A 25,770-nucleotide genomic window follows, 5' to 3' on the forward strand; every position below is an offset into this window, starting at 1 on the left:
GTGAACTGACGGTTTTAAACTTGTCTATCTGTAACAGATATAGAAGTGTGTGTGTGTGTGTGTGTGTGTGTGTGTGTATGACTGTGTGTATACACTTCTATTTTCTAGATCCATCCATTGAGAAGGCCCTGGACTGGCAGCCCGGTAGCAATAAACACACCTAGCACCCAGATCTTAATTTCTACATATTATTTTGCACTGAAAAAAAAATATGGGAAAACAGAACACAAACAGCAAAATAGTAGACCGAAATCCAATTATGTCTATAATTACATTAAACATCAATCAACTGGTATAATTAAAAGGCAGAGATTGTCACACTAAACAAAAGCAAATCCGACTATATGTGGTCTATAAGAAATTTACTTTAAGTATAAAGAAACAGCTATGTTTAAAGAAAAAAGGTGGCAAAATATACAATGTAAATGCTAATAAAAAAGCAAAAACAGCTACATTAATATCAGACAAAACAGACTTCAAAGAGTCGTATAAGACACAGCATATCTCAAAATAAACGGGTTGATTCATCAAAGAAGTGTAACAATCAGAAATGCTCATATATCTCATACCAGCATGTCAACATACATGAAGGAAAAATGGACGGAATCAAAGGAAGAAATAGAGAAATCCGCAACCACAGGTTAACACCCTTCTCTCATTAACTGATACAATAACAAACCAAAACGAAAATCAGTAAGGGTATATATCAGGACGGCACGACCAAACACCTCGACCTAACTGACCTTCACAGAACACTGCACCCGACAACAGCAGAATCCAAATTATTTTTCAGTGTGTAAGGTATGTTCACAAGATAGATTTTATACTGGCTTGAAAAACAAGTCATAACAAGTTTTAAAAGACTGACCCTCTGACCACAATGAAAGTATCAAGAACCTATCTAGAAAATTCTCACATTTTTGGAAATTAAGCAACATACTTATAAATAAGCCATGGGTCAAAGAAGAAATCACCAGAGAAATTTGAAAATATTTCAAAATGAATAATGAAAATACATGACATCAAAATTTGTGGGAAGCAGCTAACAGAATACTAAGAGGCAAGTATACAGTTTTATATGCTTATATTAGAAAGGAAAAAGGCCTAAAAATCAATGGCTTAAGGGTCCACTGTAATAAACTAGAGTAAATCCAAATTAAGGGTAAGAAAGAAAGAAACAGGTAAGGGCTGGAATCAAAGAAATTGGAAAGAGACAACTAGAGAGAAAACAAAACCAAATGTTGCTTGACAAGATCAACAAAACTGATGAAATCCTAATTAGACCAAAGGAACAGAGAGAAGCAGAAGTAACAACTGACATCAAGGAAAGCAGGGACAGCACCACAGATCCCACATACATTAAAAGGATAAAAATGGATATAATGAACAACTTTATGCCAATAAATTTGATGACTTAGTTGAGACAGACAAATTCCTTGAAAATTTTAACTTATGAACTGACACATGATGAAATAGAAAACCTCAATAGCTTTATATCCATGCATGTTCCAGAAAACTTTTCCACAAAGAACACTGCAGGTGGCCTTGCAGGTAGAGTCTGTCAGACACTTACGGGAGCATGAGCACCAATCCTACACAAACTCTTGGAAAATAGAAGGAAATGTCCTTCGATCTGTTTTTTGAGGTCAGAATATGAAGGAAAAAAATAAAAAGCTAACCGGGGAGAAATCCGGCAGACACTGTGTTAATCAGGTGATCAAAGTTAGAGTCACCGATACTGGGACACACTGACGTCAGGTGCCTCTGGAAATGATGGCGCATCACCACTGTGGCTTCCTTGAAAGTAGGCATGAGCAAGCATCAGACCAACCCCCACAGAAGGGATAGTCTACAAACAACTGTCCCATACCCTTCAAAAGTATAAACATCATGAAAGGGAAAGAAATACTTTCAATTTTCTGATTTTGATAGCTGCACTGTGGAATGTAGGAGAATATCTTTATTTTTTTAAGTAGGCTCCAAACCCAGTGGAGAGGCCAACAAAGGGCCTGAACTCACAACCCTGAGATAGAGACCTGAGCGGAAATCATGAGTCAGACACTCAACTGACTGAGTCACCCACGTGCCCAGAGACTATCTGTATTTTTAAGAAATAAGCACTGAACTATTTAGGGGTGAAGAACTATTATATCTGCAATTTAGTAAAACACGGTTCAGGAATAAAATATTTTTATACACAAATAAAAGTGGTATATACACACATATATGTGTATATATGTAGAGAGAAAGAGATAAGGAAGAAGAATGATAAAGCAATTGTGATAAAAGGTCAGGAATTGGTGGAGCTGGACCTATGGGATTCTTTGTACTATTCATGCCACTTTTCTGTAAGTCTGTAATTATGTCAGAATTAAAAGTATTAGAAAAAATATGCTTGGGAAACACTGCTCCCAACTCTTCCTCTTGGGTTTTTCCAATATCCATTAGTACATTAAAGGATCTGACAAGTCCTGCATAAGGAAGCCTGTTTGGTATTTCGTTAGAAGATTCACTTTGTCAGAACAGGTATTTGTTTCTAACGAAGGGGTATCGTTGATGTGTGAGATACTGAAATAGAGTATCAGTGGATTTGAAAACATGCAGGATTTAATCTATTCTGTGGTTCCACAGAAAGTTCTTGCCCAAGACCCCCACTGACCCTGCCCCTGTGGCGTTCCCCAGGCTCACCCTCTCTGAGCGTCTCCTTCTGCTTCAGCATGCCCTTGAGGGTCAGGAGGCGGGGCACAACTGTCCAACCAGCCACCGTGTGCTGGGCTTGGCTCTGCAGGGTCAGGACCTGGCCTCCCCTCTGCTCTCTGGAAGCCTTGAGGAGAAGCTGGGCTGTGTTCTGGTCCACCAACACCTTACAAAACAGCCAAACCCTAGAAAGGAATGTGTTGGGGATAAGGGGCAGCACCCACCCCTGTAGGAAGGCCATAAGAGGTGGGTCCCTGGACCCCACTGTCCAGACCCATCATAGGACTGCTTTTACTGGGCTCTCAGCCCACAGGGACACAGTATAATAGGGGTTAAGATCATGGGCTTTGGGGTCAGCCAAACCTTGATTTGGATCCCAGCGCCACTACTCACTAACTGTGGCCTTGGACAAGGACATAACCTCTCTGAGCCCCCGTTTCTTCTTCTGTAAAGGGGGGGATAAAATAGAACCACTGATACTGAGCAGATATTGCTGATAAGTTATCTATGCATCATATGATGATGAGCGATGAAAAGATAAACAGCTTCAGGAAACCTGGTATTCAACTTCCAGGAGAACTGGGGAAGGGGATACAGCCCCTGTCATCCATACAGATGTTCTTCCTAGGACACCAAGGGAGACACCTCCCTTGGGGATCGACACCAGAAACAAGATCAATCATGCCTTCCTTGTGCATATTCACACAGGTGTGAGTGTGAGTGTGTGTGTGTGTGTGTTTCCCCACAGCCTTTACAAATAACACCACTGGTCGGTTTCTCTTTTTGCATTGGCTGCTAGGACGCTCAGAGCCAAATTTTAAGCTGAGCTCTAAAAAATGTACAGGACTTCACAGCATGCATTATGTTTCCTACAGGCACTTTGAGCACCTTCCTATTTTCCCCATTTTTCTCTTCCTCCCTGCCCATTTCTTCACGTGTTTTGAAAAATCTAGAACAAAAGTTGGCAAACTGTATGTCTATGGGCCAAAACCAGCCCACCACCTGTTTTGTAAGTAGTTCCATTGAGACACAGCCATGCCCATTCATTTGCATCTCATCTAGGGGTCTCTCTGTGTTACCAAGCATGGCCTATAGATCCGAAAATATGTACCAACTGGCCCTTTGCTGAAAGTCTGTCAAGTCCTGACCTAGAACAATATAGGTTTTTATAATCTGCCTCAAACCCCTTAAAGACAGGAGACAATGACGGACATTTGGACAGATGGATGAATCCACGGATGGGCAGCTCTAGTGGGAGTTCTGGGGATAAGATTATCTAGAACCATACCCAGAGCCTTGGGTCTCCTCAAATTCACAAAAGCTGCCAATGCTGGGACTGCAGGGGAAACAGGCCACATACATTTAATGGAGCCCCAGGCGGTGCCAGAATGAGTCATACTGAGAGGGCCAGAGACAGTGGCAGCCGGGCAGTGAACACCCTCGCTGGCCCAGCGCTGGTAGGACATCCCGTGTGCTGCTCCGTTAACCCAAGGACGACCCCAAGAAGCAGGTGGAGAAACTCGGGCACAGGAGGGCACAGGGGCTGGCCCAACGTCCCAGAGGCTGAGCTGGGGTTTGAACCCGGGCAGCTGGCTCCATGCCCCAGGGTCCTGATGGCCATATCATAGGGGATAGACCCCCATGTGAAGACAGAGTCTGAGCTGAGAGACTGCGCCAACATACTCCCTAGGACTGTCTCTAGTGACTCTTGTTTCTTTCTTTATACTTTACTGTCATCTTTCAAGTCATCCCCAATGAACACAGTCATTACTAAAAAGAAAAGAAAAAAGATAAATGTGGAAAACTGAATGCCTCCTCCTTCCTTTCCCTCAATGGCTTAAAATCAGGAATGGCCTAAGAAGGGGTGATTTAGACCTGGTCCCTGAGTGATGGATGAGGGCACCTCTCAGCAATCACTGCCCATCTCCCAGGACACAAGCCCTTTGCCCTCAGAGTCCCCTCCGCTCCCTCGCATGGCCCCTGGGGACCCTCACCTGGCTGCGGCCACCTTGCTGGACAGCTGCAGCTGAACAGCCCGGGGGGCGTTGAGGACTGCCTGGTGGAGGAGGAAGCTCGTGTCCCAGGCCTGGCTGCGTCTCTGGGTGTCCTGGCTGGTGTCGGCCTCCAGGAGAACCAGCTCCCGGCTAGATGTGTGCACAGACAGGGAGCCGCTGAGGCTGTGGTCCTTGTATCGTCGGGCAGCCACTTGTACCTGAGAGGAGGCAGGAGAGGGCCTGAAGCGCAGGGAGCACAGGAGGGGTCTGTGGGAGCCAGCAATGCGGGAGGACCCTTCCTCCAGGAAGCCTTCCCCAGTCACTCCAGCTCTGAGAACCACCAAGCACAGCAGACAGCAAGCAGACAGGAAGAGAGGAGGTGGAGGGAATGGTGGTAGACTGCGGCCTAGGGACAGAGCCTTACCTTGTCCTTCCCAACATGTGTGAGACGGGAATTTCCATCTTACAGATAGGGAGACTGAGGCCCAAAGAGGGACACACATTTAATCTGGGCCTGCCTGGCTCTAAAACTCATGCTTGTGCGTGAAGTGAGCAGCTGGGGGGAGCAGAAGACCCCGGGTCACTCAGTTACAGAAAAGGATGCCCCCAACAGTGCTTCCCACCGAGGGCCAGAAGACCCCCAGAAGCTCTGGAGCTCAAAGGGGAGGGTGTCCAGTGCACAAGCAGGGGCCATACTGGGGGTGAGGCTTGGTCAGGCCCCCGGGGTGGGGGCGGGAGTAGGGAGGCCTGCCCCTCCACCAGCTCGGCAGGACCCGAAGCCCTTTCCCTCACCTGGGCCTCAGTTTCCCCGTCGACAGGGCAGAAGTTGCTCCAGCCCTAGGATGCACACCGCAGTCACGTGATCCCTCCAGAAAGGAACTGACCAACTGGTCTATCCACACAGGGGAACATTATTTAGTGATAAAAAGAAATGAGCTCTCCAGCCACAAGAGGACGTGGAGAAGCTGTAAATGCATCTTGCAAAGTGAAAGCAGCCAGTCTGAAAAGGCAGACGACCCAACTCTACGGCATTCCAGAGAAAGGTACAACTAGAGACAAAGGTGCTCCATGGCGGCCAGGGGTCAAGGGTAGAAGGCATCCGTAGGTGGGACGGGGGGTTTTTAGGGCAGTGAAACTCTGCTGTGTGACAGTAAAGATGGGTATACGACATCCTGCGTTTGGCAAAACCCACAGAACTCCTCACCCCCACGAGTGAACCTGGATGTAAACTATGGACTTTGGTTAATGCCATATTAATATCCGCTCGCCAGCTGGAATGCACCACACTAATGCAAGAGCTCGTAGGAGGGGACACAGTGCGGGGGCGGGGGGCATTATATGGGAACTCTCCATACTTCCTGTGCGCCTTTTCTGGAAACCTAAAACTGCTCTGAAAAACGAAGTTTATTAATTTTTTTTAAAAGTATGCCTGGGACCCCCTGACCAATCAACTCAGCATCTCCAGGCTGGGGTCCAGGTATGGGGTCCATAGTTGATTCCAACGTGGCTTGGGCTGAGAACTGTGATGTCACACGTGTGTGTTCTCTGACTGGCCTCTGTGGGCCTGAAGACTCCAGTAAGAGCATTCTCGACAGGGGCAATATCGCCCCCAAATGCTAAACCTGGTTTGTCGGGGGTGGATTAAAAAAAAAAGATTTAAAAAAGCCTTATGTGCAAATCACAGATGTGCGTTCCGCACACAAATACAGGATGTCTATGGAGTTGAAAGGTCATCGAGGGGGTGCACGGGACGTGCTGGCTGGCTGGTTCGTGCGGACACACCCTCGATGACCCAGTTTGTCCCTGTCTTGACAATGTACGGACCTGTGCTCCCTCTGTATTCCCATCAAGCAGCATATGTAGGAAACACACGCTCTGCATTCAAGGTCACGGGCTCTGGCAGGTGGTCAACCCAGAGCATCTCCTCCGTAACAAAGAACGTCCACACGGCAGGCCTTGAACTCCTTGGAGCGCTGGTCGTGCAAGGAGGGAGGGCCGCACAGCCGCCGGGGTTCTCCAGCGTTGCTCTCATAGAAAAGCTTGCGGCGTGTAGATCCCAGCAACGGATGTTTTGTCCAGTCTGCCGCCCCTGGATTCCCTGGATGTAAGTTCCCCCATAAACCTCTGTTCTGATTGCTGTATCCGGGTCACTTCTTGGGTCTCACTGGGCCATCACGCACCCTCGGCTTGGAGTCTGCCAGGGAGCGGCTGCGTCACTGCTGGGCTAGCCACGAAGCTGGAGAAAACCCCATGAGTACTGAGCTGTTGCGAAGCGGAAAAGGGAAATCTGCGGGGGAAATGCCAAGCTGGCCAGTGATCACTGTGTGGGGAGGGGTGGCCCAGAGGTCAGATGCTTGTGGACCACCGCGCGAGTGGTGGTGCCCCGAAAACGCCAGCCAGTCTGATGCACTCGTCGGAGAAGCTGCGCACTGTGCCAGGGAAGGGAGGCGAGAGCAGAGTAAGTCAGGGGCTTCAGCGTGCCGTTTTGCAGACAGGAGACACAGGATGTCACGGATTATGATCCAGGCACTTAACTACTAGGTATTTACCCAAAAGATACAAAAATACTAATTTGGGGACACCTGGGTGGCTCAGTCGGTTAAGCATCTGGCTTCGGCTCAGGTCCTGATCCCAGGGTCCTGGGTTCGAGTCCCGCATCGGGCTCCTTGCTCAGTGGGGAGCCTGCTTCTCCCCCTGCCTCCCTACTTGTGCTCTCTCTCGCTGTGTCTGTGTCCCTCTCTCAAATAAACAAAATCTTAGAACAAAAAAACAAAAACAAAAAAACCACATGAACATAGGGGGGATAAAAAGAGAGACAAACCTAGAAACAGACTCTTAACTCTGGAGAACACACTGATGGTTACCAGAGGGGAGGCGGGTGGGAGGATAGGAATTAAGGAAGCGCTTGGGATAAGCTGTATGTTGCATGTAAGTGATGAACCACTAAATTCTATTCCTGAAACTATTATTACACTGTATTTTAACTAACTGAAGTTTATTTATTTATTTTTTAGATTTTATTTTTTTATCTGAGACAGAGAGAGAGAGAGACAGAGCATGAGCAGGGGAGAGGCGAGAAGAGAGAGAGAGGCAGACTCCTCGCTGAGCTGGAAGCCCGATGCGGGACTCGATCCCAGGACCCTGGGATCATGACCTGAACTGAAGGCACACGTTTAACCATCTGAGCCACCCAGGCGCCCCTAACTAACAAATTTAAATACAAACTTGGAAAAGGGGGAAAAATATCCAGGCACTTGTAATAAAATCTGATTAGGACGCTACGAGGTGGAATCGCTAAAAAGTGATCAATCCATCAATCTATCTAGTGATAATTGATGGGGAAACAGACAAAATTCACCATGTTTTCTAACCCCTACTACAAAGAAAAGTTTTATATAGCAATTACCCTCCTAACTCTTAGGAGAAAAACTGGCATCCTTTCTCTGCCCCTTGAAGTTGTAAATCTTTGTCATGTCTTTATAATATAAACACCCAGGAAATAACCAAAACATCGCCCACAGAGACTGAAGAAAAAGGAGGGGGGCGGCCCTTTGAAATACAGACTGCTGGAAACAGTAAGCCGCTCTGTGGGAAAGGCAGGAGATGCGTTAAGAAAGGTGTAAGAATGAGAAGACGTTTTGTTAAGGAAAAAGAAAGTAATTTTGTCCTGAAATGAGACTGGTTGTTTAGAGACAGGGAAGCTTAGGACAAAATCTAAATGAAAAAATAAAATTGAAGAAGGCTCATGAAGAGGAGTCTTTAGGAAAGAATTTTATGCGTGGTCAGGACTAAGACGGGAGTAAGTCTGAAAAGTACATCCGTATAAGATTAGAATGTGATTTGTCCCTCTGTTAAAAAGACAAAGTTTTCTTGGGTATTTGGTGTGCTCTTGATTAAAAAAAAAAAAAGTCAACAATTTTTTTTTATATGCCCTAAAAAACCACAAAGTTTCTACGTTTCGCCTTTACCGAGCTGATACGAAACTCTCATTAGCTTTTTAGCCGCAGCCATTTCTTTGAGTCTTCGGTTGTTGGCAGAGTTCCTGTTTTACTCTGATGCTTTGGCAAAATGCGTTCCTGCGAAAGTGCTCCTCCTCCAGGAAAGTCCCGGAAAGGACTTTGACAGGTACAAGTTTCTGGGAACGAAGATCAATTTGCCCCCACGCAGGAGGGACCAGGATGAACCTTTCAGGTGGCTCCTTGGGGCCACCCGCATACTGTCACACTGCGTCACGGGATGGTAGCCTGACACCTCTCCCTGCTCTCCCGTCCCCGTATCAGCGAGACGGGCGCATTGCACTGATGATAGAACGTTTGCCTGCGAAGGTTTACCCCTACTGCAGTGAACCCTGCAGGCTCTGCTGGGGCTCCTGTGAGGGGGAGGAAGAGCAATGAACCCACAGAAACTTCCGGGCCCTAGCTGACCGGTCAAGTACTTGGGTGTTACCCAGTGGCGGAAGACAAAGTTGTCCTGCAGCGGTCATTGCTAAGATGCAGGCATACCGTGCCACACCAGCCCAAAGCAGGTGCAGACCTTCCCGAGACTGTTAGGGTACGGGCATCCGTTCAGCCTTCACCTGGCTCGATTGTTCAGCCCCCTTCAGATTAGTAAAAAAACAGCCCAAAGCAAAGCATATGAACAAGCCAAGGTGATGACTGGACAGACCCAAGCTTTGGGTGTTCCGGGACAGGGACAGCCATGCAAGTTCGATGTCGCCAGGGGCCTGGCAGGGTTTGGGTGGGGCTCGAGGCAACTGCCCGGGCACAGATGAGTACCGTCAGGTTTCTGGTTGTGGTTATGGAAGGGAGCTGAGACGCAGTGCAGCCTTCTAGCAGCCGTGCGCCACCTGGCATGCCTTACAGCAGGAGAAGATGCGACTGGGCCGATCCCAGGGACCACTCCCGCTCAGTGTCCTCTATTGGGATGGCTGAAGGACACATTCCAAACGCCCACGGCAGGCAGTGCCAGACCATGCCTACTTGCGACAACGCGGTACCTTGACAAACAGCCCCTAGGGCAGAGGAACGCTCCACTCACGGCCTGAAGGACAGCCGTTAACGGCACCTGCGGGCGCCGTCCTCTGTGAAGGAGATGGCCGATCCCTGAGCCTGCACGGTACCCTGAGGGGTCAGCAAGGGACAACCCCTGTCCCCCATGGCCATGGCCATCCAACCCTCCACAGGAAGCATCTGGTTAGACTCCAGCACGGGACACAGTAGTCAACGGGCCGAGCTTCGAGCAGCATGGATGGTACGGCTCCATGAGCCTGACCCCACGGTTCTTTTCTTTTAATGATTTTTTTAAAGATTTTATTTATTTATTTGATAGAGAGCAAGAGAGTGAGAGAGAGAGCATGGAGGGGAGGGGCAGAAAGAAAGGGAGAAGCAGACTCTCCAGGGAGCACGGAGGCCAACACGGGACTCGATCCCAGCACCCCGGGATCATGACCCGAGCCCAAGGCAGACGCTTAACCTGAGCCACCCAGACACCCCTTTCGTGATCTTAAGTGATCTCTACACCCAAAGTGGGGCTCGTACTTACAACCCCGAGATGAAGAGTCACACGCTGTACTGACTGAGCCAGCCACGCGCCCCATGACCCCACTGCCCGTGCACAGACCGCCGATATAACGGGGCAGCCTACAGAGGACTGACCCTGTGGCCGCTCCAACAGGAGGCACAGGACGGGATGGGGGCGGGGCACCCTCTCTGAAGCAGGACATATGGAAGGACATACTGCAATGCCTACTGTGTACCATGTAGATGCCCACACCCCACCTGGAAATCAAGAAGCTAATGAGCTGGCCTGTGTCCGCCTCTGGAAGATGTGCCAACGGAAGACGTCGCCACCTGGCTACCGAGGAGATGGGACATCCAGAACAACGGTCCTAAGGGGCACGGGTGAGACCTGGGGCCACCACTGCGTAACAAAGACATCACAAATGTCTGCCAACAATGCCCAACCTATGCTGGGAATGACTGTGACCTTCGCCAAGAGACACTGGACAGGTAGTAAGGGGGCAGATCGAGTGCTTGGGTCACTTGCCTGTCTCTGGTGGCTGCCGTTCTGCTCGGATGCATGTGGACGCTGATCCAGGACCCCTGCGAGCCTGCCCCAGTAAGCGTGCTGCCCAGGCACCATCGGTGGCCTGGAACAGCTGTGCACTGCATGCGGGGTGCCCAGTGACAATGACAGCCGCTAAGGCCCAACTTCACAGGACGTGACCTGCAAGAGTGACCCAAGCTCAAGATGCCCCCTGCATTTCCACGTGCCAGCCCCTCCCGCCGATACATTGCTGCAGCAGCCGCGATGACAGACCCGCTCGCTGACCCTGTGGACACGCCGCCCCGTTCCAACGGTCCCCGTGTCACTCATGGACCTGACGCCACCGTTAGAATCCAAGCAGACAGCATGCAGGAAAGAGGCTCTCTGCTGCAAATGGGGACACACAGGTCACCTTTAATGCCCCCGACACAAGATCTACCTACAGCGGGGGGGGGGGGGGGGGCGGAATGCTGGAAAGGACAGACAAGTCAACCGTGGTTTGGGGTTTGGGTCCCATGGGGAACAGGGACAGAAGAGGACCTATCCAGCACCCCTTTTCTCCACCTCATTCCGCCAAAAACCATGGAGGCACACAACCGGGCCTCATAGAAAAAGGGACACTGTCGTGAGATCTCCGCCATCCTCCGTTGGTTCGCCACACCACGTAACAGAGTGCGGACGATTTGGTGTTGGTTAACGTGGAGCCGAACCGCAGCCAGGCTCGTGTCATCTCCTGAGTTCAGCTGGACCAGCATGACTTGCCTTTTCAGGTGCCCACAGCCTACTTGTCCCTTCTCGCCCTTAGACTCTGCGAGGGAACCTGTTCGCGGACCGGGCTACCCGCGGCTCCATACAGAGTAAGACCGTCTGCTGGGTGCACCGTGAACTCCCGCTGTCAGCAACTGCGGGCCAGCCCCGGCGAGTCCAAACCGCCCGCCTCAGCCCTTGCAAACGCCTCTGCACTCAGGATAACCCCTCTTTGCCCATCTCTGGACTGACACGTGTTCCCCGGGTATGCGGGCTCCCGTCCCGGGAAGACACAGAGAGGAAAGTTTTCCAATTGATACGGGAGCAGATAAATGAGACTCTGCCAACAGGACATGCTATTTGGGATGGCCTGGTACGGTCCTAGGTACAAATTATGGGAGTGGCCTCATCGTGCAGAGAGGGGTACAATGGACCCCAAATGCTACAGCTCATAGTGTCGGGTAGATTCCCACACAGCGAGGCAATCACCCTGCACCCGTAACCACTGACATCTGGCTGGGGAGACAACACACACCCATTCCCACGGGTGCCTTCCCCTCTCCCTGCGGATGGCTACAGGCACGTGGCCCCCACAGCTGGCCCTACGTACCCTATAACTGGACTGGATGCTATATCCAGGAGCACCCCTACCTGCTGGGCCCTATACTCCTTTATAGGATGAGACTGGCAGGCAGACACACGGCCGGCCAGACATGCCTGCCGCCTTTAATTCCAGCTGAAAGGCAATCCCCCTCCTTCCCTAGGAGAGTTTCCAAATAAGACAAGAAGTTCTGCAAAGTGGAATGGCTCGTGACACGTTAACCACAGCACAAGGAGGGACGTGCGCTCTCATCAGGACGGAATGCTGCATACACACGCCTGACCATTTCCACGTTTCCCAAGCCAGGGCTGGTGTAAACAAGCTGCTGAAACCCCTACTGGCCCTGCGAGTGCTTGCTCAAATCGCTTGCCTTCTTCCCAGCTCAAGAGTTTCTGAGCCCTCTGTGCTTTCCTGTGACTTGGACGCTGTGGCTTACCCTGCTGCTATGGGATCTGGTGGCCGTGCGCCTCAGCGGAGCCGGCCCCGGGGGACACCACGGAAGAGAGGCGTGTCAAGAACATATGGGCCATCCAGGGGGTGCCGGGGTGCAGAGTAGGGAACAGGCTGGACAGCTGGCTTGTGCAAACACGCCCCGAACGCCACTGTCAATCACGGTCTTGAGACTATATGGGTCCTGTTCTCCCTCTATATTCCCATCAAGCAGGATATGTAGAAAAAACATGTTCAGCGTTCAAGGTCAGGGGCTCCAGGGGCGGCCAACCGGGTGCACCTCCTTGATAACAAAGAATGCCCGGATAACGGGCCTTGAACTCCTTGGAGCGCTGGCCTTGCAAGGAGGGGAGGGGCTACACAGACTTGCCAGGCTAGTAGCTAAACTATCAAAGCTCGTTGCATGAAGATTCCAGCAGCGGATGGGGGGGGGGGGGGGCCTGCAAGAAGGGGACCGAGGCTGACAAGGCTGAGCTCCGCAGCCTCATTTCACCCACAGAGATAAGGCAGATAAAGGGTCCTGCTGTTTTAAAAAGTAATGATGGGGTGGCTCAGTCGGTGAAGCGACTGCCTTCGGCTCTGGTTATGATTCCGGGGTCCTGGGATTGAGCCCCGGGTGGGGCTCCCTGCTCGGCACGGAGCCTGCTTCTCCCTCTCCCTCTGACCCTCCCCCCTGCTTGTGCACTCGCTCTTTCTAAAATAAACAAATACATAAATAAAATCTTTAAAAAAAAAAAAGTGATGATAAAGTCTGAGCCCGTGAGATGACCCAGCAGCCAGGTTTTTAGTACATCTGCCCCGCGATGAGCACAGCCAGGGGCATCGGCCCCCATCCGCGACCCTCCACCTACACGCTCAGGGACCGCATACAAGTCACGTCACCTCTGTGTCAGCTTCTCTTCTGCAGAACGCTGCCCCAGCCATGTCCCAGGGCACCCACAAGATGAGCCACGTAAAGGGCTGTCAGCAGAGCCTGGTCCGCGGCCAGCACTCCACAGGCATCAGTTCCTATTACCACCGATGAGAGCGACAGCACGCCCTCAGATCTGGGATGCCAGGGGCCCTAGGTGCGCTGTGATTTTATGGACCCGCGCCCCCATGAAAGCAAAAAAGCTGGTAACGAAACACTGAACCCGTGGGAATCTGAAGACACATCCTGATTTTAGAGCTGTTGACCCACAAAAACAGGTGCCTCTGAGAAGGACCAGTTTCCATTATCAAAAGCTCTTCTCAGGCTCCTTTAGGGTTCCTGAAGCCACCAGCACAGGCCTGAGCACACGGCAGACATTTAAAAATTGCTGTCGAGGTCTGGGCCTCATCACGGGTGGGACTACCCGTCTACACCTCCGTCTCCCAGTCCGCTGCCGAATTCCTGTGTACACAGCACTCACGCTTGCTCGTGAAGCAACTAACATGGGGTTTTCTAAGCACCCAGCGCTGGGGCGGCAGAGCACAGCCCTCCTGCCTGGCCCCCTTGCTCTGCCCTTTATTTCCTTGTAGAGTCAAACCCTTCAGTGTTTCTACCCCACGCCAAGCAAAATACTCCTAGGTCACAAAAGGATCAGAGCCTTCTCCCAAGTACGGGACGGGGTTGAGAGGACAATTCTGCCTCTCTCCATGTTCAAGGGTGAAATGTGATCCTTCTACACCCCCCCGCATGAGCTCAAACTCCTTCTGGCCTGGACAATCACTTCCAAATGATGGATTTGGAATCCTCCCTGCCATCTGTTCTTGATTCTTGGACCGTCTGGCTAAGCTCAACATCCTGGTGCGGCCTCCCCCACCCCACACCCGGGCCTCCATCCTCCCTTCCTTCCGCTCCATCTCCCAGCAAGCCGGCTGCTCCGCTCAGAGACAACACTTGGCAGGCAATTCGAGGTCATCCCAGAGGGACCACGTCTGTACCTGTAAGTCCGGAGGAAACATTGGTCTGTGGAGATGTCTGAGTTGGAAGAGGAACGCCAAGTGGGAGTCAGATCCGTTCAGCTGGACCGAGACCTGTTGACAAGGGAAGGTGGAGGAGGGTCAGAGAGAGCAAGGAGGGAGATGCAGAACTCCAGAAGGTAGCTGGCTGGGCACCCAAAGAGGGACAGGTCATCCCAGAGTTGGCCCAAACCCCAAGCCAAGAGAAGACGCCAGAAACCACCTCCCGTGATGCTTCTCAGCCCCAATCTTACTCGGGCTGTGTTACTTGGAAGCGTGAGAAGTGAGGCCCCAGACATGGGGCTGGGAAGGTAACTCTGGGACCTCGGCCCCCCGACGTCCCCTGCCACGGTGCCTGCTCACGCCTCCCACGTCCACGGCTGCATTCTGTTTGACCCTGACTGTGAAGCAGGCTCTGCACTACTAGCTTTCTAACTGTCAGCTCATCGAATCCCACCCCTGCTGTCACAGGCTGGTTTCACTACCCTCATCTCACGGCAAGAAAACCGATATTCAGTGGGGTTGAATAATTTACCCAAGGTCACACAGGGAATCAACAGCGGAGCTAGGATTTGACCTTGAAAGCTCCTTGGGGATGGAGACAGAAACAGTGGCCCGTGCATCCACAGTACATAGTGCAGAGCCCGGCACGTGGCAGAGACACAATCCGTGTAGAGCGAAGGACCGAGCAAATAAACTTACGGTGCATTTCCTTTCCCTCCTGGACACACACAGCTAAAACTACATTTCCCAGCCTCCCTTGCAGCTGGGTGGGGTCATGTGATGAGTTCTGGCCAATGGAATGTGGGCGGGAGTGGCTTGCCCCCCTCCCCCTTCCCCCCCCCACAAGGGGCTGGCCCATGAAAACCTGTGTAATTCTCTGTCCCTGCGTCCCCCTGTGCCAGCCACAGCAGAGCCACAGAGCCACACTGCACTGTGACAGGACCGGGCAGTCAACCTTCACGGGAAAGCAGGCTTTTATTACAACAGCTAGTGCATCCTGATTCATCCCACGCTTACTGCCAGGGCCACCTGCCCCCTCTTCAGCCACACACGGGACACCTGCCCTCTGATAGGAACACCTCCCTCTCTCAGCGAGGAGGTGGAGCTAAGCCATCTGACCTGGAATGTGACATTGTAGTTGATGGTGGCCCTCGTGTCCACGCTGCAGTCAAATGCTCCCCGGGGACCCGGTCTGAAGACGATGTCCCCATCCAAATGCAGGGCCTCGGGGAGCCTCAGCTGGGAAGAAACAGTACCATTTACTCTCTCCAACAGTTGAGCTCCGCTCAAAGGCTGCAAACCAGTGTTTGCCCAACCAGGGGACAGGTACCTGGGAGGCGTGCGCTGCGTCCAGGGCCAGGCTGTGCCAGATTTCCCCACGCTGAGATCGGTCACGGTGCAGACCCTTTAAGTGCAGCACGACTTTCTGGTTGACTTTCAAAGTGGCCTCGACCTCCCTGTTCTGAGCCTGGGTGAGCAAGAACCGGCAGCGCTGAGAGAGAGGACTTGCCATCTCCAAGTACCTGCAGAAGCCAGCCTTAGACTCTAGCAGGTAGAAGAAAATGGTCCCAAGACAGATGGGTTAAAGCTGTCTACACTACCCACACACAGGGCAGGGAGTGGGGACAGGTGCACGGGGGGCTTTCAAATGGATGCTCAAGTCCAGCGCCCGCAGGTAGGGTTAGAGGCGATCCCGGGCCAGGTGGGCCCAATGTAATGCTAAGCGTTCTTGTAAGAGGGAGGCAGAAGGGAGGGAGGGAGGGAGAGCGAGAGCCAGAGAGAGAGGATACTAATCCTACAGCTAGTGGCTTTGAAGATGGAGAAGCGGACCACGACCCAAGAGATGTGGGTGGCTTTCAGTAGCTAAAAAAGACAAAGAAATGGATTCTCTCCTGGAGCCTCCGAAAGGAATGGGATTCCAGCAACAGCTGATTGTAGCCAAGGGCAACCCATTTTGGATTTCTGATCTCCAGATACGTAAGGTGGGTTTGCGTTGTCTTAAGCCACCCAGTTCATGGTACTTTGGGATAGCAGCTGCAGGACCCTAACACACACGGTTCATCACGTATTCACTCAGCAGCCTTCTAGCCTCTGCCACATGCCAAGCCCGCGGGGGCAGGGTGCGCCATCTGTTCCCATCTGTGCTGACGGAGACGTTAAAAACGTCTTGCCGCAGAATTCTATCGTTGGTGTAGAACTTGAGAAGAATCCGTGGCTTTATTTTAGAAACAAGATGGAAGAGGAATAAATAAAAGCCCAAGAGGAGAAAAATACATGTGTGTCATCAAACAAAGACAGGGTTTTAGAAAGAACAGAGAGCCAAATTCAACTCCGCTCAAGGGTCCCTGTCGACTCGGTTCTCGTCTCTTGTCGGCAGGTGGGATTTTAGGCCCCCTGCGTCCGATCTTCTGATTTGTTTTTAATTAGAAGCAGAAATCTGGGTTTTACCCCAAATCTTCTGATTTTAAATGTGGACAGTGTTTTTAAAAACATGAAGTGTGAAGCAGGCCAAACAAAACACATCTGCAGGTTGGACCCGGCCCCTGGAGCCAATCTGCAGTCTCCGGTATAAAGAAACACTCAACACCGTGGGGAGGGGTTTCTGCAGGTGTGGCGGGCGGTCATCCTGTCCTCCGTCTCCTCTCAGGAGCTCCAAGGACTCCGGCTCCCAAGCCTCTGGGAGCCACCCACAGCCCTGTTTAACTGGTGAGGCTAGTGGGGACCCTAGAAGAAGAGGTCTCAGGGTTCAACAGCTGGCCCTCCCTCAGCAGACCTTTCTATCTGCCGCGAGGGAGAAATCACCACTAACTTCTTCGTCCAGGGCCTGGCATGTCATAACTGCTCAATAAATGCTTACTGGAGAATGAGGTTACCTGCCTCTACTCCTACAGGGATCAGGAAGGAGTCCGGGATGACGGTACCTGATATGACATTATGTTTCGGTCCCCACAATCACAGCCCAAGACATGGGTACTGTTGTCTCCGTTTTATAGACGAGGAAACGGGGGCCCAGAGACCTGGAATCCTTCGCTGTGGGCACATGGGCAAAAATGAACTTCACCCCCAGGAAGACTAATGCCAGCACCTTCCAAGTCAGGGGTCTGAGAGCCGTGGCAAGGGAGCCAAGCCTGGCTCGCATTTGTAAATGAAGTTGACTTTGTCCGTTCTGGCTGCTTTCACAAAACTCCCAGAGGCAGGCTGGCTATAATCGAAATTTATTCCTCATGGCTCTAGAGGCTAGAAGTCCGAGACCAGGGCGCCAGTGTGGTTGGGTTCTGGAGAAGGCCCTCCTCCTGGCTGGCAGGCAGCTCTCTTCTTCCTGTGCCCTTGTCAGGTGGACACAAATGCCATCGTGGGGGCCTCAGTCCCGTGACCTAACCACCTTCCAGAGACCACACGAGGGCTTCAACATACGAATCCGGGAGAGGGGGGCACACAAGCATTCAGTCCACAGCCTAAGTTTTATCAGAACACAGTCGTGCCCGTTCACTTGTGTGTTTTCTAGAACGTGTCTGTGCTACCAAGGCACGGGGAGTACTTGCAACAGAGACCTCACGGCCCACCGAGGAAAAAGTCATGACTCTGCAACTTCTCGGAAAAGGCTGTCACCTCCTGCTCTGGGTCACGTGCACAAGAGACTCTCGATAGCACGGGGGTGACAATGACGCATTATGTGCAGGTGATGACGCGCCAGGCCCTGCGGCTCCAACGGTAAACTGAGGCGTACCTTGGAGATACCGCGGGTTTGGTTAATCACCCCAATAGAGCGAGTCTGGCAACAAACGAGTCGAATGAAATTCTTGCTTTCCCAGTGCGTACGACAGTTACGCTTACACTGCCGTCAATTAAACCCGCAGTAGCATTACGTCTAAAAAAAAAAAAATACAGACCTTCATCTAAAGGATAGCTCATCGCAAAAATATGCTAACCGTTGTCATCTGAGCTTTCGGCCCATTGTAATCACAGATCACCATCACCAACGTGATGGTCCCCAAAATGTGACCCGGAGACACAAAGTGAGCCAATGCTGTTGGCAAAACGGCACCAACAGCCTTGCTGGACGCAGGGTTGCCACGCACCTTCCATTTGTATTTTTTTAAAAAAGTAATATCTGCAAAGTGTAATGAAATAAAGTGTCATCACATGAGGTATGCAGACACGGTACCAATCACAGATCTGATGGACTAGCAGGTGCAGACAGCGACTGGTCAAAGAATCACATCAAAATAGGACTGAGATTTGCGAGAAGCGCTAGAGACAGAAGTGTGGGGTGTGCAGGACCCGTAACCGGGGGATGGGAGATGGTCTGGGGCCAGGGAAAGCTTCCTGGAAGAGAGGACGTGTGAGCTGAACCCTCAGCAACCAGTACAATGGAAGGAGGCAAAGTGGAAGGAGTGACAGCTCCAGGCACAGAACACACCAAGGTCCTGGGGCAGGAAAGAGCATGGCGAGGAACCGAAAGGAGGCTGAGCCAAAGGAGGCAGCAAAAGGGGGAGAGTGGTCTCAGGTGGACTTGGAGGGTGGGCAAGACCAGAGGGGCAGGGCCGAGGTCTTCACCCAGAGAGAAGCAGTGGCATGATCCTGCTGGCATATTGGAAAGCCCCCTCTAGCTGTCAGGTAGGCTGGAACAGCGGGGACAGAGCGGAACAGAAAACCCAAGCAGACGTCACGTCATAGTGCATTTCGCAAATATTAGATGCAAGGATACAGTATTGAAAGCGGCCAGGGCAAAGAAATTTCTCACGTACCAAGGCAAAAGCATCAGAATTACGTCAGACCTGTCTACACAGACCTGGAATGAGAGAAAGGGTTGGGGGAGCATATTTAAAGCTCTTTCAGAGAAAAACATGCAGCCAAGGATCCTTTATCCAGCAAGACTGTCATTCAGAATTGATGGAGAAATAAAGACATTTCAGAATCGCCAGTCACTAACCAATTTTGTAACTACGAAACCAGCCCTACAGGAGATATTACGGGGGGTTCTATAAAAGTAAAAAGGCCCCAAGAGTGATACAGAACAGAAAGTCACAGCCAATACAAAAAAAGACTTTACTGGCAACATGGCAACATTAAAATCATATCTATCAGTAATCAGTCTTAATGTAAATGGTTTGAACCATCCCATAAAACGCCACAGGGTTGCAGATTGGATAAAAAGAAATGACCCATCCATTTGCTGTCTACAAGAGACTCATTTCAAACCCAAAGATGCATTCAGACTGAGAGTAAGGGGATGGAGTACCATCTTTCACGCAAATGGTCCTCAAAAGAAAGCTGGGGTAGCAATTCTCATATCAGATAAATTGGATTTTAAACTACAGACTATAGTTAGAGACGCAGAAGGGCACTATATTATTCTTAAGGGAAGTATTCAACAAGTGGATATGACAATTATAAATATATATGCCCCCAACAGGGGAGCAGCAAGATACACAAGCCAACTCTTATCCAGAATAAAGAGACATATAAATGAAAATACATTAATAGTAGGGGACCTCAACACTCCACTATCAGAAATAGAGAGAACACCCTGGCAAAAACTAAGCAAAGAATCAAAGGCTTTGAATGCCATACTCGACGAGTTGGACCTCATAGATATATATAGAACACTACACCCCAGAACCAAAGAATACTTATTCTATTCTAATGCCCATGGAACATTCTCAAGAATAGACCATGTTCTGGGACACAAAACAGGTCTCAACCGATACCAAAAGATTGAAATTATCCCCTGCATATTCTCAGACCACAACGCTCTGAAATTGGAACTCAACCACAAGGAAAAATTTGGAAGAAACTCAAACACTTGGAGACTAAGAACCATCCTGCTCAGGAATGACTCGATAAACCAGGAAATCAAAAATCAAATTAAACAATTTATGGAGACCAATGAGAATGAAAATACAACAGTTCAAAACCTATGGGATACTGCAAAGGCAGTCCTAAGGGGGAAATACATAGCCATCCAAGCCTCACTCAAAAGAATAGAAAAATCTAAAATGCAGTTTTTATATTCTCACCTCAAGAAGCTGGAACAGCAACAGAGGGACAGGCCTAATCCACACACGAGGAAGCAGTTGACCAAAATTAGAGCTGAAATCAATCAAGCAGAAACCAGAAGTATAGTAGAGCAGATCAACAGGACTAGAAGCTGGTTCTTTGAGAGAATCAATAAAATTGACAGACCACTGGCAAGACTTATCCAAAAGAAAAGAGAAAGGACCCAGATTATTAAAATTATGAATGAAAAAGGAGAGGTCACGACGAGCACCATTGAAATTGGAAGGATTATTAGAAATTTTTATCAACAGCTATATGCCAATAAACTAAGCAATCTGGAAGAGATGGAATCCTTCCTGGAAACCTATAAATTACCAAGATTGAAACCGGAAGAAATTGATTCCTTAAACAGGCCAATTAATTATGAAGAAATTGAGTCAGTGATAAACAACCTTCCAAATAACAAAACTCCAGGCCCGGACGGTTTTCCTGGGGAATTCTACCAAACATTCAAAGAAGAAATAATACCTATTCTCCTAAAGCTATTTCAAAAAATAGAAACAGAAGGAAAGCTACCAAACTCATTCTATGAGGCCAATATTACCTTGATCCCCAAACCAGGCAAAGACCCCCTCAAAAAGGAGAATTACAGACCGATTTCCCTAATGAATATGGACGCCAAAATCCTCAACAAGATACTTGCTAATAGAATCAACAGTACATTAAAAGGATTATCCATCACGATCAAGTGGGATTCATACCTGGGATGCAAGCGTGGTTTAATATTCGCAAATCAATCAGCGTGATACATCATATCAACAAGAAAAGACTCAGGAACCATATGATCCTCTCAATCGATGCCGAAAAAGCATTTGACAAAATACAGCATCCTTTCCTGATTAAAACCCTTCAGAGTGTAGGAATAGAAGGTACATTTCTCAATCTCATAAAAGCCATCTATGAAAAGCCTACTGCAAATATTATTCTCAATGGAGAAAAGCTGGAAGCCTTTCCCTTAAGATCAGGAACTCGACAAGGATGCCCACTCTCGCCACTATTATTCAACATAGTACTAGAAGTCCTTGCAACAGCAATCAGACGACAAAAAGGGATCAAAGGTATTCAAATTGGCAAAGAAGAAGTCAAAATGTCTCTCTTTGCAGATGACATGATACTCTATATGGAAAACCCAAAAGAAGCCACTCCCAAATTATTAGAAGTTATAGAGCAATTCAGTAACGTGGCAGGATACAAAATAAATGCTCAGAAATCAGTTGCATTTCTATACACGAATAACGAGACCGAAGAAAGAGAAATTAGGGAATCCATCCCATTTACAATAGCACCAAAAACCATACGTTACCTTGGAATTAACTTAACCAGAGACGTAAAGGACCTATATTCTAGAAACTATAAATCACTCTTGAAAGACATTGAGGAGGACATAAAAAGATGGAAAGATATTCCATGCTCATGGATCGGAAGAATTAACATAGTTAAAATGTCCATGCTACCCAGAGCAATCTACACTTTCAATGCTATCCCAATCAAAATACCAAGGACATTTTTCAAAGAACTGGAACAAACAGTCCTTAAATTTGTATGGAAACAGAAAAGGCCCCGAATCTCAAAGGAACTGTTGAAAAGGAAAAACAAAGCTGGGGGCATCACAATGCCGGATTTCGAGCTGTACTACAAAGCTGTGATCACAAAGACAGCATGGTACTGGCACAAAAACAGACACATAGACCAATGGAACAGAATAGAGAACCCAGAAATGGACCCTCGGCTCTTTGGGCAACTAATCTTTGATAAAGCAGGAAAAAACATCCGGTGGGAAAAAGACAGTCTCTTCAATAAATGGTGCTGGGAAAATTGGACAGCTACATGCAAAAGAATGAAACTTGACCACTATCTCACACCATACACAAAAATAAACTCCAAATGGATGAAAGACCTCGATGTGAGACAGGAATCCATCAAAATCCTAGAGGAGAACATAGGCAACAACCTCTACGACATCGGCCAAAGCAACCTTTTTCATGACACATCCCCAAAGGCAAGAGAAACAAAAGATAAAATGAATTTATGGGACTTCATCAAGATTAAAAGTTTCTGCACAGCCAAGGAAACAGTCAGAAAAACTAAGAGGCAGCCCACGGAATGGGAGAAGATATTTGCAAATGACACTACAGATAAAGGACTGGTATCCAAGATCTACAAAGAACTTCTCAAACTCAATACACGAGAAACAAATAAACAAATCAAAAAATGGGCAGAAGATATGAACAGACACTTTCCCAATGAAGACATACAAATGGCTAACACACACATGAAAAAATGTTCAAAATCATTAGCCATCAAGGAAATTCAAATCAAAACCACACTGAGATACCACCTTACGCCAGTTAGAATGGCAAAAATAGACAAGGCAAGAAACAACAATTGTTGGAGAGGATGTGGAGAAAGGGGATCCCTCCTACACTGTTGGTGGGAATGCAAGTTGGTACAGCCACTCTGGAAAACAGTGTGGAGGTCCCTTAAAAAGTTAAAAATTTAGCTACCCTATGATCCAGCCATTGCACTACTGGGTATTTACCCCAAAGATACAGACGTAGTGAAGAGAAGGGCCATATGCACCCCAATGTTCATAGCAGCAATGTCCACAATAGCTAAATCGTGGAAGGAGCCGAGATGCCCTTCTACAGATGACTGGATTAAGAAGTTGTGGTCCATATATACAATGGAATATTACTCCGCTATCAGAAAGAACGAGTTCTCAACATTTGCTACAACATGGATGGCACTGGAGGAGATAATGCTAAGTGAAATAAGTCAAGCAGAGAAAGACAACTATCATATGATTTCTCTCATCTATGGAACATAAGAACTAGGATGATCAGTAGGGGAAGAAAGGGATAAAGAAAGGGGGGGTAATCAGAAGGGGGAATGAAACATGAGAGACTATGGACTATGAGAAACAAACTGAGGACTTCAGAGGGGAGGGGGGTGGGGGAATGGGATAGACCGGTGATGGGTAGTAAGGAGGGCACGTATTGCATGGTGCACTGGGTGTTATACACAACTAATGAATCATCGAGCCTTACATCGGAAACCGGGGATGTACTGTATGGTGACTAACATAATACAATAAAAAATCATTAAAAAAAAAAGATTTAGAATCCCCCAAAAGAATCTAAAACAGATAATTAATTTTTTATATTTCATGTATGTCAAATTATAATATTTATATGCACTGCATTAAATAAAATGTATTATCAAAATTAAAAAAAAAAAAAAAAAGAAAGAAAACCCAGGCAGGAGAGCATTGTGCTCGTCAGAGAAGATGGCTCAGGGGTCACTGGGGTGACTGGTCTCTGCTCACTTACGGCGTGCTGGCTCCAAGCAACGGCACACCCCTCCACGTTCCTGGGGACGGCCTTGCCGTCGTACGGGTGGGTCAGGCCTGCGCAGACCTGGGAGAGAAGGCCACACAAAAGCACATACATACAGAGACGGGTCAGCAGCAGACAGGGGCCTCCCCGCTGTTCCCAGGCCCCTTCCCAGATGTGCCCCAGAGCCCACTCACGTAGGGGTGTCCGGCCTGGTAGCCCAGGACTATGGTCTGCAGGGTCTCCTCGTGGCCGTTGAGGACGAGTCTAGTTTCCAGGGAGCACCGCTGGTGATGCCTATCCGCCGTCAAGGTCTCCTGCAGGATGAGGCTCTGCGGGATGGGCAGAGGCAAGGGGTGCCTGGCGTGGAGAGGGGAGAACGGGCCAAAGCCATTAAAGCAGCTGGCAGGGCCAGGGCACAACTGGGCCCCGGGAGCTCAGACTGGGCCTGTCACAAGCTTGCAGGGTTAAGACTCTGTCACAGAGAGGAGCACATCAGAACACACATCAGCCCTGCGTCTCGCCAAACGACGCCCGTTCACCCTCGGGCCATGCCCTCGCAACACCCCAGTGACCTGGGCAGAGCGGGGGTCCTCATCGCCCCTTGGCAGCAGAGACCTAAGGATAGGCAGCACCTGGGGTCTGTGGCCTTGGGCAGCAGAGGATGTGGCTGACTTCTCTGTGCCTCAGTGTTCCCATCTGTGAAATGGGGGCTCAAATACTAGACCACCCCCCCCCATCCCAACAATGGTTGGGATCACAGGAGATAATGTGTGTGCAGTGAATGCAAGCTCCCTGAGGGCAGGAGTTCTGTCATTTTTTATTCTGTTTTCCCAGAAAAGTGCACAACACATAGGAGTTGCTCAACAAATCGAAAAGAAACGAACAAAGGAAGGAGGTCTCTGCAGACCACGGATCCCGTTACTTCGTGGTTACCGTTGTTTCGACAGAAGACGACGAAGGTCAGGAAGCTGGCGTGGACACAGGCTGGAGCTGAGGCTAGGTGTGCTGATTATACCCCCTCCCCCCCATACCTCCCCCCTCCACTGACTGCAAGAACAGCCTTTCCAACCAGCTGTGCCTCTAGGAACTAGAGGTTCCCCAGTGCAGCTTCCAGGCTGGGGAGATGACAGACTTCTGCTCCCAGATTTCTGAGCACCCTAATGCAAGGGGGCTAGGGACCCAGGGACTTTCGAGGGAGGCAGGCAGCTTGTCTCAGAGTTCTGGGCTTGGCCTGGGCCCCGTGGGCCAGCACACGCCTCCCAGACAGCACGGCCGCCCTGTCCCCCGGGACCCTCCACGCCGCAGACCCTCCTGGCAGATGTCGTGCGTAAGGGGAAGGGGCTGCACGGACCTGAGGAGGAAGGTCCCCCGCTTCTGGTACAAGCCCGTGTCATGCGTCACCTCCTCCAGCTTGCCCTCCAACTCCAGGCCCCGAGGCTGGCCCCCAGTCGTGGTCACCAGAGCCGTCAGCGACACGTGAGTCTTCCAGGGCTGCAACAAGGACCAGGCTGATGGAGGGGGATGGCCCGGCGGGGAACGGGCTCCTTACACATCGTGCCCGGGGGCCCAAGGGGCAGCTCCCACTGCCGGCCCATCACGCGAGTGTGACCCCCTGAGAAGGGGCTGCTGAACTGAACCGCAGCCTCACCCCAGAGCAGACCCCGAGATCACACGGGCGCACCACCACGCCTGGACCTCCCCAGGTGCCCAGCGGGAAATGGTCTCAGGCTTCTGGCTCCTTGAGGCAGAGCTTTGCTCCAGGGTCTGTGCTTATTAATAATATGGCTGGGATCCATTTTACAGACAACGAAACTGATCCCAGGAAGGCCCGAGGTCATAGGCCAAGCACTAAACACTTCCCCATCCCAGGTGAGGGATTTGGGGGTCTCTCAACAGCAGAGCCTCCAGCATGGGC

General features: G+C 49.9%; 1 protein-coding gene across 1 annotated transcript in view; it reads right to left on the reverse strand.

Moving 5' to 3' along the window:
• LOC113270878 (uncharacterized) overlaps positions 1-25,770 on the reverse strand; it is a 144,956-nt gene that overhangs the window by 60,702 nt on the left and 58,484 nt on the right. Inside the window, exons 30-37 of the mRNA XM_057315114.1 lie at positions 25,207-25,346; positions 24,050-24,212; positions 23,850-23,936; positions 15,791-15,928; positions 15,580-15,699; positions 14,440-14,532; positions 4,692-4,909; positions 2,689-2,882 (exon numbers count right to left, since the gene is read on the reverse strand). Coding sequence (XP_057171097.1) covers positions 2,689-2,882; positions 4,692-4,909; positions 14,440-14,532; positions 15,580-15,699; positions 15,791-15,928; positions 23,850-23,936; positions 24,050-24,212; positions 25,207-25,346 — 1,153 coding nt within the window. The remainder of the gene's footprint in view (positions 1-2,688; positions 2,883-4,691; positions 4,910-14,439; positions 14,533-15,579; positions 15,700-15,790; positions 15,929-23,849; positions 23,937-24,049; positions 24,213-25,206; positions 25,347-25,770) is intronic.

Source organism: Ursus arctos, unplaced genomic scaffold (assembly GCF_023065955.2).
Source record: "Ursus arctos isolate Adak ecotype North America unplaced genomic scaffold, UrsArc2.0 scaffold_2, whole genome shotgun sequence".
In the NCBI taxonomy this organism is placed as follows: Eukaryota; Metazoa; Chordata; class Mammalia; order Carnivora; family Ursidae; genus Ursus; species Ursus arctos.